This window comes from Molossus molossus, unplaced genomic scaffold, assembly GCF_014108415.1.
Source record: "Molossus molossus isolate mMolMol1 unplaced genomic scaffold, mMolMol1.p scaffold_m16_p_2, whole genome shotgun sequence".
NCBI classification, from domain to species: Eukaryota; Metazoa; Chordata; class Mammalia; order Chiroptera; family Molossidae; genus Molossus; species Molossus molossus.
The window spans coordinates 132,598,685-132,620,685 of NW_023425355.1; the positions used below are offsets into that span (position 1 = coordinate 132,598,685).

Below are 22,001 nucleotides of genomic sequence, written 5' to 3' on the forward strand. Positions count from 1 at the left end.
GATACCTACTAGTGTTAGAAATAGGAGAATGCAAATATAGGAGGATAACAAGACAAACAGAAATTGGGCTAAAGAAAAGTGTCTGGCAGACAGACATAATCACTGAGGTTTCGGCAGACTACATCAAGTTTTGGAGATTTCATCTCCTAGTATCCCTGCTATTACATGACTATGAGTTTTTACTTCTTCTGGGACTTAAGGATGTATCCTTCTTTTCCCTTTGATAAACTCAAGTGCTTTACCAAGTAGCCTTTGTCCTAGCTGATGTGAACAGGGTAATAAGCTACATTAGATACAAGCTGTAAGGCCATTTTCATCCCGACAGATTCCAAAGCTAAAGGCAAGAATATCATCAAAAACTGTAAAATGAAGATACAACATATTTCTAATTTAACTACCTCATATTTAATAAATGCTATGTAATAACAATACATAAAATCTAGTACCGCATTTCACAGAGCACAAAGACCTCCTCATCATTGAGGGTTAAAAGTTTAAAAGACGGACTTTTTTTTCTGGATACATTCTACTTAGGCCTCGGCAAAGCTGTAGATTAAAATGCTATGTATCACTTAGCTGTGGCTGACACACTAAAATAAACAATTACAACAATTCAGCAGATAGTGTTATAACAAAAGTAAATACCCTAAGGATTTATTTTGTTGGTTTGGTTTTCTAAAGAAACATACTTGGTTCACTTCTTATATTCCATTTTTTAAGCCCTATGACTTTGGAAAATATACCGTTTAGATCCAAGCAATATCCAAATAGTGAAGATGCGTTAAAAATAAAAGTCCTCAGGGTAATAGAGGCCTAAAGCAGGAGGCGGTGCCTGCTCAGTGCAGCCTCTACTGGCATTGTACGGCTCTGTCAGGATGGCATGCACCAGCAGTCCACCAGCTACCAGAGTCGGCAGGAGTCCATGCCTCTGTTCATCGTAGTATTGGATGGACAGTTAAAAGCTTTCTGGAACTCTTCAAAGTTGCTAATTGCACCATTGACTCTGAAAAAGATATGTCAAAGCCCATGTCATTTAACTCTTGCATATCAACAGGTTCTGGATAAAACTGTAACAGATTCCTACTCAGCACTCTAATTGTAACTGCCTTTTGGAAATGGTATTTCCATTGTGTGATTTCTGCTGCACTCAAAATCTGTAGGTAGTTACTGCAAACATCACTAATAGGCCAGCAAAAACTCCTCTTCATCCATTTCTTACTCAATTGCATGTTTAAAGGGCTGACTAGAGATTCAGCATTCTCAGTCACTGACTGCTTCTTCCCTAATGACCTCTTTACCTATGAATATTTTAATGAATAGAATGGCCAATACCCAAAAATATTCCCATAATCTCCTGTGTTTTAGCTGGGATGTTTCAGTTGAGATGCACGTTTCATGGTGTGATTCACCCTGGGCAAGTGTCAGAGATAGAATTTAGCTGATAATTAGTAAGTATGCTCTGCAAATTATCAGCTAAAATCCAACATTACGGGCAACTAGTTAGTAAAAGGAAATTAGTTTCTAAGAATTTACCTGTTGAGTAATTAATCTGCTGAGTGGTTTTATCTGCACCATTTGTCAGTGGGAACACATTTTGGCCATTAGAGACTGTCAGCATTCTTAACAGTTTAGGCCAGTGGGGGAGAATTTCTAACAGTGATTAGATTTTACGCTATTGGGTAATTTATAGTCAATTTCTAAAGCATATTCAAGGAAAGGTTTTAGGAATAAGATTTTAAAATATAGAAATTTTAGATGACTTTGCTGCAATATGTTAATGGATTCATTTAAATATTAAATATAAAAACATCCAGATATAATATGTTCTAAGCAAAGACTGAATATAAATAATTATGGTTTCCTGTATTTCCCATTATAATTCTCTGTCCCCTACTATAGAAATTTTTCCTCAAATTATGCTAGAAATCCAGCACAGGGTAAACAATATTAACCTTAATTTTATTTTTACTTACTATTTTATACATTACAATATTGTTAATACAATGAATATTGTTATTCATAATCCTTTTCTCTTCATATATAAGCATGTGTTTCAAAATAAGATTCAAACTAAAAGCTAAAATGTAGAGGTTTTGACTCTAGATATGAGTTATAATAGTTTAATATGACCACATATCCTTCTTTGTGTTCAGAGCTATTCAGAAAGTGGGCACTCATTTATGTGTGTTGGTCGGCTGCATAAAGAACAAGCTTCTTTAAATAGGATATTCTATAACACAAAATAAACCAGATCTCTAAGTGCTTTAAGGCACAATATGTAAGATCACATCCTTGTCTAAGAAGAGACTTTTCGGCCCATGCTTAGTTTCTATTTGGCCAGTATTTTTGTCTGCAAAATAAAGCTATCACTATTCACAACACAGGCTTTTGTTCAGATCACCTCTTTAGTAAAACACAAGGATGGCTGCATAGGGGTGGAAGAGGGGAGATGCAGAGTTAAAAACTAGTATCACTCATTTGCCCTTTTACCTAAACTCAGGAGGGCTGTGAGCACCAATTTGGACTTGTTCTCGAGCAGCTTCTGGTCTGTAGGAATTACACCTTACCTAGAAGAGAAAAACATCCTGATAATTATGTTTCCATTCCAGTTACACATTTTTTACTACTTTAACTGTTCCAAATTATACTGAAGAATAATTTTAGACTCAATGGATGACAGTTTTAGTAGATCAGATAAAACCTTCATCAGTAGTACCATCTATTATTCTAATCCGTAGAGTAGAAGGTTTTATCATTGTAAATAATTCCACAATTAGGAAGGCTTCCAGCCCAATGCTATAAATCAAGAGAATAGTATATGTGCCCAGGAACCAACCAATGTATATATTCAATTAATATAATGCTTGGAATAGCCTTTATCAAATGTAACCATGTTCATTTCAATCAATAAAATGAATATTGAGTATCATCATGAAAAGTTAGCATTTCGCACCCTGGGTGCCTTGCTTGCCCCACCCTAGTCCAGCCCGTGAAGAGGACAACACTTCTCCATCTCCTTTGAAGTTAGGCACAGCTATATGACCTGCTCTTAGCAATGAAATATAATGAGAAGTGATATATGTCACTTCCTGGAGAAGCTTTCAAAGACCGGCAGAAGTTTTAAGAGCCTGGAGAACAATTTAAGATGCTACATTAAAGGCCAGGGCACACTTCCTCATATTTCTTTCCTACTCCTGTGGTGACCATGGAAGCACATGTCAAGATAAAGACTCTAAAACCCAGGTCCTTGAGTAATAACTATAAGCAGAGACCCCACTACTGACCCATGTTGGACATAGTGCATGGACAAGAAATAAACTTCCCTTGTTTAGTTTGCCCCTGCACCATAATCTACTTAGTCCTGACTTGAAGTATGTCTTGAAACATATTAGTCTTAAAGCATGAAAAGAACTAGGACACACGAATATGATGGAGCGGGGGGAGATTCAAAGTGGAGGAGAAAAAGGAAGCAAAAACATATTTGAGAGAGAGAAAGAAAAGAGCAAGACATTCAGCGAGGCTGGACTGTGGTGCATAATGGGCAGCAATGGGAGGCCAGAGGAGATGGAGCCAGATTTCTGAAATCCTGACCAACAGCCTAAAGTGTTTAAACTAGACTTAAACATTGTTATGAGCAGGAAATGATAAAATCATATTTTAGAAAGATTTATATGGCAGGGTCATATAGTACTAGAGGAAATTAGAAACTAATTATAAGATTATTTATGGGTCCCAGGAAATTTCCCAATGAATGTCCATTAAATGAGTGGGAATGGAGAAAAGTAGAAAGATCGGAGGGGGAAAACTGGCAGGTCACAGAAACTACAGGGATATAGAAAGCAGGAAAGATGATATGATGCTAATACTTTTCATAAAGATAAACCATCAATCTCGGTTTCTGAATTTAACTTTGAAGATATTTTCCTAATATGATTAATTTCCTCCTTACTTTCCTCAGGAACTAGCTACTGTGAAGTTGTTTCTGGCCCTCAATTTTACCCCATTTTTTCTTATGCTATTTCTCCTAATATTCTTACATTGTTGTACAGTATTATCTTTGCTTCCTATATCATTTGAGAGATTGTTGAAAACACATTATGGCTGTTACTGTTTTCCTAGTACCTTCTCAGGAGAGAAAATAACTTTGCTCCCTATAAGCAGACTTATTTCAACATGCAAAAGATTAAAAATCTCTGCATTCTGTCAGTAGGAAAAGCTCCAAGATAATTTCTCATGAGTGATATAAAATGGCTTCCCATTGTTCCTAAATCTCTTTAGTTTAAAATAAAGCAGATATGGTTTGGAAATTTATTTGGAGACATTTCAAAAGTATGACTGTAATATTGCTATCAGTTAGTTTACTTCACTTATCTACAAAGAGATGTTGTGAACTAGCACGTAACTAAGATGGACCTAAGAATCCAGGTTTTCTAAGCAGGGAGACCCAAAGATTGGGGGTGTGTTAAGAGAAATGGGAAAACTAAAAGGAAAAGTAATTTTGTTCATGATTCCAGTTTTGTTGATGTTAGGGTGATAAATGATAGTTTATTTAGGGTTGTCATGTAGCTTTCAGAAATAAAAGACCCCATACAGGTGACAATCATTTAACTCGAGTTAACTGAAGAAGACAAGGGAATGCACAAACTTAATGAGAGAGAATACAAAGACTTAAGAACAAAAGGTTGTACTGATGAAAATTTTTGTCTAGTTTTGAGCATAGAGATAGATACACTTTTTCCCCCCATCTCTGACTTCTTTGAAAATGACGCCTACACATTGGTGACATAAACTAGTGCAATAGTTAATAACAAAGAATTGGCTCTTGCTTGAACTCAGAATTGTGCCTTATTTAGTGCACGTCTTCTTTCTATTTCTGCCAAGAGAGCCCATTAAACTCATAAAAGAATTACAGGACTCTCCTTGCCGTTATTGTTGTTGTATTCCTAGCTCTAGTAGTCATCAGATTTGGTGGTCATCATGTGACAGTTGGGAACATAGCCTTAGGGTTCCTCACAGGTTGAGAGTGGTAGGATAAAGTCAGCAAATGAGGCAAAGGAGGAGAAATGCAGGAAAGTGCAGGGCCATGAAAGCCAATGAATGCGTCACTAGAAATGGTTATTAATAGTATCAAATAGTAACATTAAGAAGTCAGGCTATAGTACAGAAATAGAAAGTGAGTTACCACAGGACTGGTAACCCATTTAATTAAAAATGCCAATAAATTTGGATTTAATTAATTATGTGTCACAGTAGGGGGACCGGGTGAAAAAGGTGAAGAGATTAAGAAGTACAAATTGGTAGTCAAAAAATAGTTCCAGGGATGTAAAATACAGCATATGGGCCAGGTGAGTACTGGAAATATTGGGGGGAACACTTTGTAAAGTATATGATTATCTAACCACTATGTTATACACCTGAAACTGATACAAAATAATATTGGATGTAAAAAAAATGCTTCCGTCCTGGCCGGTTTGGCTTGGCGGTTAGAGTGTCGGCCTGCGGTCCAGAGAGACCCGGGTTCGGTTCCAAATAAGGGCACGTACCTTGGTTGCAGTTTGTCCCCGGCCCCGGTTGGGTTGTGCAGGAGGCAGCCACTAGATGTGTCTGTCCCTTTCACGTCGATGTTTCTCTCTCTCTCCCTCTCTCTCCCTCCCGTTCTGTCTGAATATAAAATGGAAAAATGTCCTCAGGTGAGGATAAAAAAAAAAAAAATGCTTCCAATTAAACTATAATTGGCTAAAAATTTTGTCTCATAAAACATTAAAAAATGAAGTTTATCCTGAAAATAAGCAGCAAGACAAAATTTCAGCTAAAGTCTAAGTTATGCCATTAAAACTTTTATTCCAAATTTTTGATCAAGGAAGTAAGCCAAAACCCCATATTTCATCTTTGATGCCCCTTCCTTGGTCTACTCACGTGAGCATAACTGAGGAAGAAGAGCTGGTTGTTGGTGAATGTGATACCTGGTAGAAGAGGCTCCTCAACTCCCTGCCTCTTATCATCTACCCATTTCCTGTAAGCCTGGTGAGAGAAGCAGAATAGATGATCCTCTGCAATGATGGCTTTTCTCTTTTCCCATCCAGTGCAGAGATATTAAATATATCCTCTACCATGTGCAAAATGCACCTTGTCAAGGTTTCCTTTAAGAAAACCAACCTGGAAATGCAAGTCAATTTCATATTGCTTAAAACAGTGAAGCAGGTTCACCTGAAAAAAGACCTTACATTCAATAAATACCAAAGCAGTAGGACCAAAGTGTTCATTAACTACCCTTCCCCCCAAAAAAAAGATGTTCTACCTCTTCCTATCAGGGAACAAGCAAATCAAACACAATGACAAAGCCTATGGAAATAAATTTTGAAGTCAACATACTGCCAATTTTTTTTTAATTTTGCCAAGTAAGAGGGGAAATGATCATCTTCAATCACCATCACATTGTAGAATAAGATATATTTTAACTAGAATAGGGGAAGGATAAAGTCTTGGAATAAAAGTCTGCTCTTTATAGTGAATTCATTTAGCTTTATGAAGATCTTTCCACATCATCCTTATGTTTCTTGTTTAACCACAGACCAGTGGATGATGAAAACATTATTATGGGCTCTTACCTGGCTCACTATATGAGAACCACTAGCCTCTGGTCATAATATAGAAGTCTGGTGTTTTAAGAGAAAATTATAAGGAAGGAAAACTCATATGAACCTAGCCCTGAGGAAATTTCTGTCGCATGCTTTGATACTATTATGAATGAATCTTCTGAAAACTATCCTTTAAATACATGATTCTTAATAACAAATATAATTGTTTAGGAAGTTACTTTACACCCCAAAAACAAAAAAGAAAAAAATGTAGCTCTATTCATATAATAGAGTATAATAGAATCAATGGCGAAATATAATTCTACTTATAGAAAGTCAGAGAATTTACAGAAATCTAACTCCTCAACAACATGCCTCTGCTGTAAATTGCGGTGTACCCATATGGTATTTTAGAGCTTGATTTTTAAAATCACAGCAAATGTTATAGTACGTACCCTAAAAGCTTCCCGCAGACCTCCATTATCGGCAATATTTTCTCCCAGGGTCCTCTTCCCTTTCACCTAACAAGAAAAAAAGAGTGTTTCATAGTCGACTATCATTCAGCAAGAGGCACAAATATGATAGCAATAAAAAATGCCATATTTTAAGGAGAAAATTACATTCAATAAATCAGAGGTAGTCATAATATATTGTGAGATAGGCAACTAACCCCAGCAAGGTGCTCCTGAATCTAATAATTTCTATTTTATTATGTAACACATTTCTCACCCACCTCTTTATTCTAACCCATTTAACAAGCTCCAATAAAATATTAAAAAGTATTCTCAGTGACTCTAGATTGATGAAGAAAAAATAGAAATGTCAATATACCAATTACTTTACCTGATTAACTCGCATAATGTGAGCATTCTTTTCAGTGTGCTTGTCTTTCCAAAAATTTACCATCACATAGGAACAAGGGTTCAAGACCAGCCATCACCATCTCACCTTCACCAATTTCCAAGAAAAAATTTAAAATGATGGTAGTTCTCATGGGGAACAAAGGTTGAGCTTTGCAGTATGTATTATAACCAGCCAAGCATGGTGAAGAAAGTCTTCCAGATATTTGAATATTGTTCCTTAAATCCTTAAGTAGGTTAGGAAAAAAAAACTATCTAAACCAATACAGCCCACAAGCCAAATTCCAACCTGCTGCTGTGTTTGTACAGGATGCAAGGTAAGAGTGGATTTTACATGTTTCATTCATTGACAGGGGGATAGAAGTAAGCATAATATTTTGTGGCATGTGAAAATTATGTGAAGTTCAAATTTCAGTGTCTATAGTTCAAGTTTTATTGGCACACAGCCACACCTCTTCGTGTACGTATTGTCTGCAGCTCTTCTATCACTATTAGGGCAGGGTTGAGCTGTTGCAACGGAGACCTTACAGCCCACAAAACCTAAATTATTTACATCTGGCCCTTTCCAAAAAAGTCTGCCCATCCCTGCATAGGAGGCAGAATAATGCCCCCTGCCAAAAGATGTCTATGTCCTAATCCCTGGAACCTTTGAAAATGTTACCTGATGTGGCAAAAGAGATTTTTTAAATATGATTAAGGTAAGGATCTTGAGATGGAGACATTAGCCTGCATTGTCCAAGTGGGTCCAGTATAATTATAAGGGTTCTTTTCAAAAGAAAAAAAAGTCAGGAGACTGTCTCAGAGTGATGCAATGTGAAAAGACTCGACCCAGCATTTCTGGTGTTGAAGAAGAAAGGGTCCATGAGCCAAGGAATGTGAGCAGCCTCTAAAAGCTAGAAAAGGCAAGGAAACTAACAGTAAATTTGTGTCATTTCAAGTCACTTAAGTTTGTGGTGATTTGCTATAGCAGTAACAGGAAATAATACCCCCTGCTCTAAACCTTCAAGCCATGGATCCTACCAACTCTTCACTTTCAAGGTAACCCAATCACCCAGGTATCAGACAATACCAATGAATGACAACAAATTCTCAGATTACATTGATCTATGTAATCACCCAGGACCTTCCAGCTTCAGTCCCAAAAAGTTATCACTCCTGCCTTACATACATTCTTTCACTTCAATCTTACAAGGAAAGTGATGATCACCATCCTTGCTTAACAAATTAGGAACCTACAGCTCCCAGTGTGCAGCAGATGTCACTAGTGGTGATGCACCAGATCCCCTTTTATACCAGCACTATGCAGCCATTCCTGCATCTGCTACCAGCTCAGGAAGACTAAGCATAGCTTAGGAGAGTTGACTCATGTGGAAATTCCTGGGAGGTAATACCCTACCTCTCAGTAGCTGATTGATGTGCAATTAGAACAGCCCAGCCTCTTACTCCAGGCTGAACAATTTCTATGGTATAATTCATGCTCCAGAACCCCTCAACAAGATGTGGGTTAAATATGTTATAGTACATTCACACAGTGGACTTTCAGGAAACCATTGAAAACAATGAACTAAAAGTGTGTGTGTGTGCATGAAAAAAAGTGTATCTAGGTTATTAAGATGTATTACAGGTAGGGAAGATAGACTAATGATAGGGAAAGGGAAAGGAGGTGGCAGTGAAGACAAAAAAGAAAGGAACAGAATTTCATACACACAAACAGCATGTATAAAATTTCATTTTTGCCTTTATGGAAATTTATATATGTATATATAATAGAAAATAACCATTTTAAAAGTACATTTCTTTTGTTCAAAATTCTATAACTAAGAATTCTTCATCATTTCAGAGTCATTAGTTCAAATTAATGAGGTTTTATTTCAATGAATTAAACCTAAGCAATAGTTTCTAAAGAAATGGTTTTAAATGAAATGGAGTGTAGATTTTGAATAATTTCATTGGTGATCTTTACTACAATATTTTATACATTAATCTAAGCCCAGGAAAACAAACTAATGTTTAGGCCTGTGATTCTCAAACTTTAGCTTGTATCAGAAATACAGGAAGGTTTGCAAAAAGACAGACAGCCAGGCCCCACCCTCATGAGATTCTGGATCAGTAGGTCTGGAGTAAGACTCAAGAATTTGCATTTCTAATAACCTAACTTTACACATCAAGGAACTAGAAAAGGAATGAAATGAAGCACAAAGTTAGTAAAAGGGATGAAATAAAGATTAGAGCAGAAATAAATGAAATTGAGACTAAAAAGACAACAGAAAAGATGAATGAAACTAAGAGCTGGCTCTTTGAAAAATAAACAAAATTGACAAAACTTTATTTAGACTCAGCAAGAAAAAGAGACAACTCAAATCAAATCAGAAATGAAAGAGATGTTACAACTGGTATCACAGAAATAAAAAAAAGATCATAAGAGACTGCTATGAACAATTATATGCCAACAAATTGGACAACCTAGAAGAAATGGATGAATTCCTTCATAGAGACATACAATCTATGAAGACTGAATCATGATGAAATAGAAAATATGAAGTTATTGATTACTAGCAAGGACATTTAATTAGTGATCAAAAACCTCCCAACAAAAAAAAAAAGTCCAGAACTAGACAGCTTCACTGAATTCTACCAAATAGCCAAGAAGAATTAATACCAAACCTTCACAAATTCTTCCAAAAACATGTCTTCCAAACACCAGCATTACTCTGATAACAAAACCAGACAAGGATGCCACAAAAAAAGATAATTACTGGTCAATATCCCTGATGACTATAGATGCAAAAATCCTCAACAAATTATTAGCAAACCAAATTGAACAATACATTAAAAGGTTCATATACCATGATCAAGTAGGATTTATTCCAGGGATGCAAAGATGTTTTAACATCCATGAATCAATGTGATATACCACATTAACAAAACAAAGGATAAAAGTAATATAATTATCTCAACAGATGCAAAAAAAAAAAAATCTGACAACCTCAACATCAATTTATGATTAAAAAAAAAACAAAAACTCTCAACAAAGTTGGTATAGAGAGAACGTACCTCAGCATAATAAAGGCTATATATACCAAATCCATAGCTAACATAAAATTCAGTGTAATGCTGAAAAGCTTTTCCTCTAAGATGGAGAACAAGACAAGGAAGTCCATGCTCACCATTTATATTCAACATAGTATTAGAAATACTAGCCAGGGTGACTAGGCAAGAAAGAGAAATAAATGACATCCAAATTTCAAAGGAAGAAGTAGAACTGTCACTATTTCAGATGACATGATATTTTATATAGAAGACCCTAAAGATTCTATAACAAATAAAAACAGAACTAGTAAACAAATATAGTAAAGTTGTAGGATACAAAATATGCAAAAATCTTTTGTGCTTTTTTATACTAATAATGAACTATCAGAAAGAGTAATTAAGGAAATTTATTTACAACTGCATCAGAAAGAATAATTAGGAATAAATTTAAACAGAGAGGTATAAAAGACCTATATATTGAAAACTATAAGATATTAATGAGCAAAATTGAAGAACACACAAATTAATAGATATTCCATGCTCATGAATTAGAAGAATTAATACTGTTAACATGCCCATACTACCAAAAGTAAAATACAGATTCAATGCAATCCCTATCAAAATTACAATGGTACTTTTTACAGATAAAGAATAAACAATCATGCCCTGGCCAGTTTGGCTCAGCAATTAGAGCATCGGCCTGCAGTCCAGAGAGAACCAGGTTCGGTTCCCGCTAAGGGCATGTACCTCGGTTGCAGTTCGTCCCCAGCCCTGGTTGGGTCGTGTGGGTGGCAGCCACTTGATGTGTCCTTTTCACGTCGATGTCTCTCTCTCTCTCTCTCCCTCCCACTCTATCTGAACAAAAATGGAAAAATGTCCTTGGGTGAGGATTTAAAAAAAAAAATAGAATAAACAATCATAAAATTTGTATGGACCCTGATAGCCAAAGCAATCTTGAGAAAGAGCATCAAAGCTGGAGGCATCATGCTCCCTTACTTCAAACTATATTACAAAATTATAGTAACAAAAGTAGTAGATCAATGGAATTAAATAGAGAGTCCAGAAATAAACCCAGACATATATGGTCAAATAATTTATGACAAAGGAGACAGGAATATACAATGAGAAAAGTACAGTCTCTTCAAAGAGTTGGGAAAATTGGACAGCCACATGCAAAAGAAGTGGACCATCATCTTATACCACAAACAAAGATTAACTCAAAACAGATTAAATACTTGAACATAAGACCTAAAATCATGAATCTTCTAAAACAGGCAGTAAGCCCCTTGACATAGGTCTTGGCAATGATTGTTTTAAATCTGACACAAAAAACAAAAGAAACAAAAGCAAAAATGAACAAGTGAGACTATCAAACCAAAAAGCTTCTGCACAACAAAAGAAACCATCAACAAAATGGAAAAGGAAACCTACTGAAGGGGAGAAAATAATTGTAAATCATATACCAGAGAAGGGGCTAATATACAAAATATGCCATATATACAAAAAATTCATAGAGCTCAGTAGCAAAAATCAAACAAGCATTTCTATATTTAAAAACAAACAGAGGATCTGAATAGACATTTTCCCAAAGAAGACATATAGATGACCAACAGGTACACGAAAAGATGATGAACATCATTATCAGCAAAATCCAAATCAAAACCACAATGAGATATCACCTCACACCTGTTAGAATAGCTATTATAAAAAAGACAAAAATTAACAAGTGTTGGCCAGGGCGTATAAAAGAAGGAACCCACTTTTAGTGGGAATGTAAATTAGTGCAACTACTATGGAAAACGGTATGAAGATTCCCCCAAGCCCAGCTGGTATGGCCCAGTGGTTGAGCATCGACCCATGCACCAAGAGGTCGCCCATTTGATTCGCGGTCAGGACACATACCCAAGTTGTGGGCCCAATCCCCAGTGGGAGACATGCAGGAGGCGGCCAATCGATGTTCTCTCTCATCGATGTTTCTACCTCTCTGCCCCTCTCCCTTCCTCTCTCTCTCTAAAATCAATTTAAAAAAGTATTTAATGATTCCCCCAAAATATTGAAAATAGAATTACTGTATGATCCAACAATTCCACTTCTGGGAATGTATGCAAAGAAAATGAAAACATTAATTCAAAAATATATCTGCACCCCCATGTTCACTGCAGCATTATTTACAATAGCCAAGATAATTGAAACAATCTAAGTATCCATTGATGATGGTTGAATGGATAAATAAGAAATGGTACACACACACACACACACACACACACACACACACACACACACTCTGGAGTACTACTACTTAGCCATAAAAAAGAATAAAATCTTGACATTTCGGACAACATGGATAGACCTAGAAAGTATTATGCTATGTGAAATAACTCAGACAGAGAAAGATAAATACCGTATGATCTCACTTATATGTGGAATCTGAAAAACACAAAAATGAAACTGAATTCATAAATTAAGAGAACAGATTGGTGGTTGCCAGAGGTGGAGGGTGGGGGTAGGGAAAAGAGTAAACTGGTTTTTGTTTGTTTTTAGTTTAAATAAATTTAATTTAAAAAATTTAAAGAGAAAAAATAAACAAGGCTATTGATTCTCTTAGCAGCAGCTTCCTTGACAGTACTGCTATTCTACCAGTTGAAGAAACAGTTTAGCTGGGCTGTTGATAATTGTGACTATTAGCATATCTTGGATATTTTTAATGGAAATATTTGAGCAGTAAATGGTAAAAATCTACAAAATTTCATCTAGTCATTACAGGAGGTAGATAGAGCATATATAAGGCTGCTGTTTTTTGTTTTGGTATTTTTTTAAAAAAAGCTATGGGTCACTAATCATCAGAGAAATGCAAATTAAAACCACAATGAGATATCACCTCTCACCTGCCACAATGGCTATTATTAATAAATCAACAAACAACAAGTTTGGCGAGGATGTAGAGAAAAGGGAACCCTCATGGACTGTTGGTGGGAGTGCAGATTGGTGCAGCCACTGTGGAAAACAGTATGGAGTTTCCTGAAAAAATTAAAAATGAACTGCCTTATGACTCAGAGATTGTACTTCTGGGAATATATTTGAAGAAACCTGAAACACTAATTTGAAAAAAATATATGCACCCCTATTTTCATAGCAGCGTTATTTACAGTAGCCAAGATTTGGAAGCAGTTCAAGTGCCCATTAGTAGATGAGTGGATAAAAAAGCTGTGGTACATTTACACAATGGAATACTATGCAGCTATAAAAAGAAGAATCTCTTACCCTTTGAGACAGAATGGATGGACTGAAGAGTATTATGCTAAGTAAATTAAAACCAGTCAGAGAAAGACAAGTACCATACAATTTCATTTATATGTGGAAACTAATGAACAAAACAAACTAACAAAGTAGAGACAGACTCATGCATACAGAGATAGACTTACCAGCTGTCAGAGAGGAGGGAGTTGGGGACTGGGTGAGAAGGGTGAAAGGATTAAGCAAAGAATAATAAAGAAAGACTCATGGACACAGACAACAGCATTGTGATTGCCAGATAGAAGTGGGGGATAGAGGGAGGTAACAGAGTAAAGGGGGGATAATTGATGATGGATGGAGACTTAATTTGGGGTGGTAAACACATGATACAATATATAGATGATGTATTGTAGAATGTATACCTGAAACCTACATAATTTTATTAACCAATGTCACCACAATAAATTCAATTTTTTTTTAAAAAGTTGTGCGTGACTATGTCTTGTTCAAGACTGAAAGGTAGTATTTGTCCCTTGCCACCTGTGGCTACCAGATGACTATAAAGTAAATCCATATCTCTTTCAGTTAATACCTAAAATTCTTTGTACTACTATAGACGTGCACTTCAACTACTCTCAAAAACACAGCTCGTCTTGTCACAATCTTCCTCTTCACATATGAGTGGATTAAAAAATAAAATAAAAGTATGCCTAACAAATCCCCAGGGGAGACTGAAGCTGTTGGCCTGGGAATCACAGTTTGAGAACCAATGGTTTAAAGCAAGCTAATGTCCAAATGAGAAAAAAATCCACAATATGCCTCCTCACCCCAGTTATACTCACATTTAAGCCAGCTTTCTTCCAGTAATAGTTGCTATACTGGTTAACCATGCACTTTGTTTTTTCCTTAAACTTTTCTTCTGAATCAAGAGACCACCAAGGATCCAGGTTTCCATTTTTATCATATTTTCTACCTAGCAAAAGGGAAAGTTAAAAGATACCTGTGTTATTTATGGAAACAATTTTTTTCATCTTCCCTATCCCTCACTTCGACAAGCCTTGAAGAAGCAGTCCCAGCAACAGACTACTCCTGGGAGCAGCTCCCACCTTCTCTCCAGTGATACAGGTATATCGTTAAAAAAAAAAAAGAGGAAAAAGGAGAAAGAGGTTTGAGGGAGCTCTTTCCTTCTAAGCAACAAAGAACATTTTAATAATAAGATTCATCAACTTATGGCATGTACCATTCTTAACCAATCTTGGATTCTTTGTTTTCACCTAACATGACCCAAAATGTTGTCTGGATTATGAAATGGCTTCATTCAGAAAGACCATGGAGGGAGTTGGAGCACCATTACCAGTGAAATTCCAAATGATCCATAGGAACAGCCCCAATGAGTCATACACACCCTGCAACCACTGCCCCTGACTCAGCCCTATAGGAACGTGTATCCTCCAAGTTGCCAGAAACCAAGAGACACATAAATCCTGTGTTATGAATCATTCCACAGCCATCAGTGTGGATGGAAGGCCCATCTGTCCTGCTTTGACAAGGAAGGTTGCTCTAAAAAGAGAACTTGGAACACGAATGGAAATCTCCCAAACATAATGAAAAAAAATTCGTTATACATGCTTTTTTTTTTTTTTTTTTTTCTGCTACAGGCTCACACTTTACTTTCTCTATACCCTTCAAAAAATGTTTGTGTGTATTGGAACCATGTTCTATACTCACTCAAGGTTACTATTGGTTTCAATTTAATTATGCAAAGAACCCTTCATTGGGCATGCAAGAAAGTTCCCTAAGCAAAGGTGTTCATTAGAACAATCCAAAGCTCTTCAATAAAACTGGGTGCCACTACCACCATCCTGGGAGGGCATGGAGTCATTGTCCTCCATGCAGTAACCAACCAATCATTAAATAGACACTGGACATGTCCTTATATGTGCAATGCAATGTTTTAAGTACTGATTACAGAGTGAAATTGCTATCATTAGATTTTGTCCTTTGAGAGATAATCCTAAAGTCTTCCAGAACATTCGGAGGGAGAATTGTACTTAAATTTCTCAGAAACCAGAACCAAGAGACCACTACTAGCTTTTGTTTCTTAGCTAAGACTATCCTTTCAGATAAACCAAACATGCAAATATAGAAAGTATATCTTTGGGTATTTGGATGACTACAAGACAGCTATATTTTAACATGGAAGAAAGACCAGGGGAGCACAAAACCTATGGAATCAAGTAAGGGCTAGTGGGAATACAGGAAGAATTGTCAAGGTGGAAGAAAACCAAAAGGTTCTCCAGAAAAGGATGTTGGAGATACAACAGACAAGGAAGAAAGAAGTCCCTCTATTAAATGTTGTCTTAGGCCAGCTGGGTTCTTGAGTTTACCTGTAAATCTTTGTGTGGACATAGATGTGATCATAATTTTCTGCTCATTTTTAAGTTTTGGAGATTTCATATGGCTTTCCAATAATACTCGAAAGTTAAAGGAGAAAGAAGTGTTGATTAAAAATGAAGCTAACGATCAAAATAGATGCAGAGACATGGAAGTAGGGAACAGACTGACAAACCTCAGAGGGAAGGGGGTTTGGGGGTAATGGGAAAAGATAAATCAAAGAATGTATATGCATATATGCATAAGCAATGGACACAGACAATAGTGTGGGGAAGGCAGGAGGGGGATAGAGGTGGGGAGGAGGGGGTCAATAGGGGGAAAAGGGGAGGACATCTATAATATTTTCAACAATAATGATTAAAAACGTAAAATAAAATTTAAAAAATGATGATAACTATCGCCTGGCTGGTGTGGCAAGGTGGCCTGAGCGTCATTCCGTGGACTGAGAGGTCCCTGTTCGATTCCCAGTCAGGGCACATGATCGGGTTGTGGGCTTAATCAGGAGACAGTTGATGGATGTTTCTCTCACATTGATGTTTCTATCTTTCTCTCCCTCTCTCTCTAAAAAAAAATCAATAAAAACATGAATTTTATATATATATTCAAAAATTGATAACTTTCAAAGAATGATCATTTCTTTAATTTATGCTACTTTCTACTCTTACCTTTTGTTTAAATGTCTTCAGAGTACATAGCATATTCTATATTATGCATTATTAGGAAAGTGTAGCCTTTTTAAAAATTTTGAATATGTGCCAGCATAGAGAAAAACAGAGATTAAGCATTGCATAATCCTTGAAATAGTATAAAGGAACCAGTCAGCCAAGCTCCAGATTCCTAAATCACTGATTCCTAATTTGGCAGCATGTATAATCATCCTCAGAGCAGAGCTTACACCTCCAGGGAGAACATCTCAAGATGGTGAATAAAGAAATAACAAAGGGAAGAAGCTATTAAGTAATTCCTATAATTATTGTGGCAGCTACAGCAGTTCTGAGCTAAATGCACAGCTAACTTCATTGAAATTACAAGGTCATTTTTTCATCATTTTATCCCATTACCAATGAGAACAATTATTTATTTATTGCAAGCTATCACTGCAAGAAAATGGAGAAAAGTTCAATCAGCAATCATACTGTACTGGATGATCTTCAATTTATGGTGAAGCCACTATGCAAAAATAATAGCAGCAATTAACATCCATATAGTCAACATTATCATAAAAGCAGCAACTTATACAGTGAACCAGCACTTACCATTATTATCAAATCCATGTGTAAATTCATGTCCAACAATTACTCCTATAGCACCGTAACTCAGAGATCTAAAGCACAAATATATAATTTGGAGAAAATTACAAGCATGAATCTCATAGCATAATCCTTTAATTTTTTTTCAATGAAAAGCCAAGATAGTCTGTTTTCTAGTAACCATGTTAATAATAACCTAATAATCACAAAATTATTTTTAAAAACCTAAATGCATCCTTCTATTGAAATGGAGAAAGAAAATATAAATTCTAACATTGTCATTATAACCACATAACCACATATGGGCCTTATGTCTCCTACCCTGTGAAATTAGGGGTGTGAAAGAGATGGTTCCTAAAGTCTCTTCTAGCCCTGAGGTCTGTATGATTCTCTGTCGGCTCTAGCCGTAGTTTATATTTATAAACACCCAAAGCAGTAGCACGGTTTGAACAGATCCTGTCAGTCAACGTATCATTTATTTTTTATCTGAGAAGCTGTTGAAAAATCGCTACAGACTTAGAAGTTAAATTGTTTCCCAAATGTAGTCATAAAAAAGGAATGGAGCAGAGATTAAAAGGGATCACTCTGCTGTCAAGGTAGTCACGTTTCTCTGCTTCTGTGACAGACAAGCTCACAGCTGAGTGGCAAAGACTGAAGCCTTAACCAGATCTGGAAAAGGCATTTTATCATTTCTTTTCACCTCTGAAGATGCATGTGGTAGTTACCTACAGGGATGACCACTGGCAATTCCACACACCCTGAATGCATGTGCCCCCTCCTCCTATCAAGAGGCAACTATTTCCTTTCTCTTAAATCTGGATGGGCCTCAGGACTTGCTATGATCAACAGATAGCAATAGAAGGAACCAGATGTGTCTTCTGGACCTAGGCTTTACAGGCCTTGTAGCTTCATATTCACCCCCCGCCCTTGGAAGTCAACTGCAATGTAAAGAAGTTGGACGAATCAGCTGGAGATGAAGAGGCCAACTGAAGCAAGCAAGAGACACCAAAAGTTGAGCGACTTCTAAAGGAAGAAAGTCCCAGCTAGGCCCCAGCCATTCAAGTCAGTCCAACTAGGACACCAGACATGTGAGTCAAGTCATCTTAGATCCTCTGGTCCCAGTTAAGTTGCCCCACCCAACACCACATAGAGCAGAGACAGCTGTCTTGGCTGAGTCTTGCCCAAATTGCAGAATCATGTGCCAGTAGTGGTTGTCAGGTGGTGCTTTGTTACATAGCAATAGATAACTGAAACAGAAGCATATTAATGATATATAAAGAAATCAATAAGGGGGCTTCCATACATGTGTGTCTGGGATCTTCTCTCTCAGCTTTAAGTTCCATGAAGGTCAAACCCTTATCTACTTGATCACTGCTAAACTCTCTGTACCTAGTACACAGTAAGAAAGTAACAATGATTTAACTAATTGATTAACTTTACCATTTGATGCAAGTGAAAGATTGATATATAATTTATTTTAGTTATTTAATGCATGAATGAGGATTATAAGTAACTTAAAAATCTGTGTTATGAGGATGCTCCCTGAGATTCTCAATTATGCTAAACATATTTCACAGTTGCTTCCTGACATGTAACATCAAGGTAACCCAGCAAACAGATAGGACGCATAAGTGGAAGGAACAAGAATTTTTGAAGCAACATGTTATTACAGGACATAATGATCCTTAACATGTTAATTGTTTGTCTCAACTATACCCAAGGAAGTGCTGTAAGATTTAATTTTTCCCCTTGGTGGCAATTTTCCCCTTTGTTATTTTCTTTCCTGCAAGGTAATCTGCATTTGAAAAAAACACTTCCTACTGTTTTTCCATCATTGCAAACCTTCATTAAAGAAGTATGAGTAAAATTATGCATTTCAATCATAGAGCTATCATAGCAGTGTGGGACAAACTTGTAATTTTGCATAGTGCTAATTTTTGCAGCAGTTGCTATCATTGTGCAGCCTGTAACATTTCATTTTTCTAGACCTCTCAGGCCTGACAATCATATTCAATCCTCTACAAGCCTTGGTCAATGCTGTTGAATTTAAGAGATGAACAATGGAAGTTTATAGGAACTGTTCTGTAATAAATGCCCATTAAGAGGGACTGCTCCGATGAGCTTCCTATTTGCAAAGGGTAATAGAGAATTCAGAAAATGATTGAATCATTGTAAGTTCCGATTCTCAGTCACGTAATTGCAATCCTTTGGACAAGAGACAAAGAAGTAATTTTATATGACTAAGCCTTACAATGATAATGTTTCATAATACTAAATTCATATATTTCATGTTATCATTGGACATAATTTAAATTAGCATGTTATAAAAATAAACAAATAAACTTTATGCCTTTTTAAATTACACATGACTGGCCAGCACAAGAAGACTCCTGCAGAGAAAATCCAGCCTTCCAAAAATAAAATGGGGAAGTTGAAATTTTTCCACTCACTCAGTTTCTCTTTTGTTCTTACTACCCAATGGGTTTAACAAATGCATAGGGTTTTATGTCAACAGGGAATCAACCGCACTGCTGTCTGGAGCAGTCATGACCTCAAGCGGTCATCAAATAAGGGCTACTCTATGCCTGAAATGTAAATTCATAAAAATCTCAGAGTTGGAAGCATCTTTAAGGTCATCTAGCTCTGCTCTTTAGCTGAGGTATGGGCCTCCCTAAAAAACAAACAAACAAACAAAAAACATTCAAATGGTCCTAAGACCTCTCCTTGGGCATTTTCAATAACCAGGAGCCCACCCTCCTCTGAGGTGGACCATTCTCTCTTCAGTGGTTCTAAATAAAATAAATCTCCCTGTTGTTAACCTGGAATCTCTTTCCTATGTCTTCTATCCATTGGTCTAATGTAGTCTCTTGCTGAACACCCTCTGATCCCCCTGAATATGGTAAATCATTCTGTCACCTTAACTTTCTTTCAAAAATATGAAGTTATGAGGTTCTTCCTCAAATGCTTTCTTCTCAAGTTCTTTCAACTATTTGTCTTCAGTCATGAATTCTAGACCTGCATTTCCCAAAACATAGGGAAAGGGGTATTTTAGGAACCTCTGGGTTCAACATATTTAAATAAGTGTATTTCTTACAGAGCTTCTTAGAAAATTTTATGCGAAGTATTGTGATTCTCCAAAACAAAGGGAAGGGGAGGATGACTTACCTCTATTACTACTTCATGGAAACACACTTTGGGATATACTGTCGTAGGCCAGTTACAATCCCGATTCTCTTCTCTGGAAACAATTCTGCCTACAAATGTCCCCATAATTATACCCAACACTCGGGGGAGGGCAAAGCTGACCAGCGTGAGCAGAAAGGATAAACACTACCTGGTTCTAAAAGCTCTCTATCCAGAAAAGACGCATGTATGGGAACCCATCTCACTGGACTGTGATTCCTATGTGTCAAGCTGATCTTAACAGAGGATGGACAGTTTTAGTGCAGACCCAGAAGTCTTTAGAAAAAAAATACAAATCTCTCTCCCACTCAAGTTTCAAATATGGCTCTACATAAGGTTGAATTAACAGACACTAACAGTATTTCCTAAGTTCCTATGATTTTGACTTTTATATCAAAAAGTCATCTCACAAACCCAATAAATAAATTCACTGAATTAATAAGTTCAAAACTGAACCAAACTATTTCCAAGTCTCTAGGTATATAACTGCAATAATAGAAGTTCAGTTAAATTGCTAGTGATAAGCAGATTCAAACAATTCTAAAACTTTTTACTTTGAAGGGAGCTTAGAAAATATTTAACCTAAACCTCTAATTTCATATAAATATATACTAATTTCTAAAGTTATTTTTATATGTTTTATTGACTTTTGAGAGAGGGAGAGGAAGGTACAGAGAAACAGAAACATTAATGTGAGAGAGACAACACATCAATCAGCTGCCCATTAAGAGGAACTGCTCCAATGAGCTTGCATGCCTCCTACTAGGGATCGAGCCCACAACCTGAGCATGTGCCCTGACTGGGAATCAAACCGGGACCTCTCAGTCCATGGGATGACACTCAATCCACTGAGCCATACTGGCCAGGAAAATATATATTAATTTCTAGTCTTAACAATAGGAAAAATTGATTCCAAATATCTGAACACTAATGAAAACTATGTAGCTGAGGCCTAGGATGATATTAATGGATTTGGGTGATACAAACCATTTTCATTCTCATTTATGCTAACGATGGTGCTTTCCTCTGGTAAGCTTTATTGTTGCCTGCTCCTGTCCACTCAGCACTCACCATTTCCGAGCACACCAATCCAACAGCTTCCAACTGCCAGCACCAGAAACTATAGATGCTCCTCCATTTACAGGGGATTACATCATAAATTGAAAATATCTTAAGCTGAAAATGCAGTTAATACACCTAACCTACAGAACATCATAGCTTAGCTTACCCTACCTTAACCATGCTCAGAATACTTACATTAGTCTACAGTTGGGCAAAATCATCTAACACAATGATCACACTGTAGAGTATCAGTTGTTCACCCTCTTGATCACATGACTGACTGGGAGCCATAGCTCACTGCTGCTGCCCAGCACCATGAGAGAGTATCATACCACATATGACTAACCTGGGGAAAGGTCACAATTTCAAGTATGTTTTCTACCAAATGTATACCCAAAATCTTAGGTTGA

The 22,001-nt window shown here is 36.6% G+C and overlaps 1 protein-coding gene across 2 annotated transcripts in view; it reads right to left on the reverse strand.

The window, feature by feature from the left end:
• Positions 1-629: 629 nt before the first annotated feature.
• Positions 630-22,001, reverse strand: part of PHEX (phosphate regulating endopeptidase homolog X-linked) — a 214,261-nt gene continuing 192,889 nt past the window's right edge. Inside the window, exons 17-22 of one of the 2 annotated variants that reach the window (XM_036270324.1) lie at positions 17,353-17,420; positions 14,545-14,675; positions 7,034-7,099; positions 5,917-6,021; positions 2,491-2,567; positions 630-1,003 (exon numbers count right to left, since the gene is read on the reverse strand). In XM_036270324.1, the coding sequence (XP_036126217.1) occupies positions 901-1,003; positions 2,491-2,567; positions 5,917-6,021; positions 7,034-7,099; positions 14,545-14,675; positions 17,353-17,420 (550 nt within the window). In that variant the 3' untranslated portion in view covers positions 630-900. The remainder of the gene's footprint in view (positions 1,004-2,490; positions 2,568-5,916; positions 6,022-7,033; positions 7,100-14,544; positions 14,676-17,352; positions 17,421-22,001) is intronic. The other variant, XM_036270325.1, reaches the window with a different exon arrangement.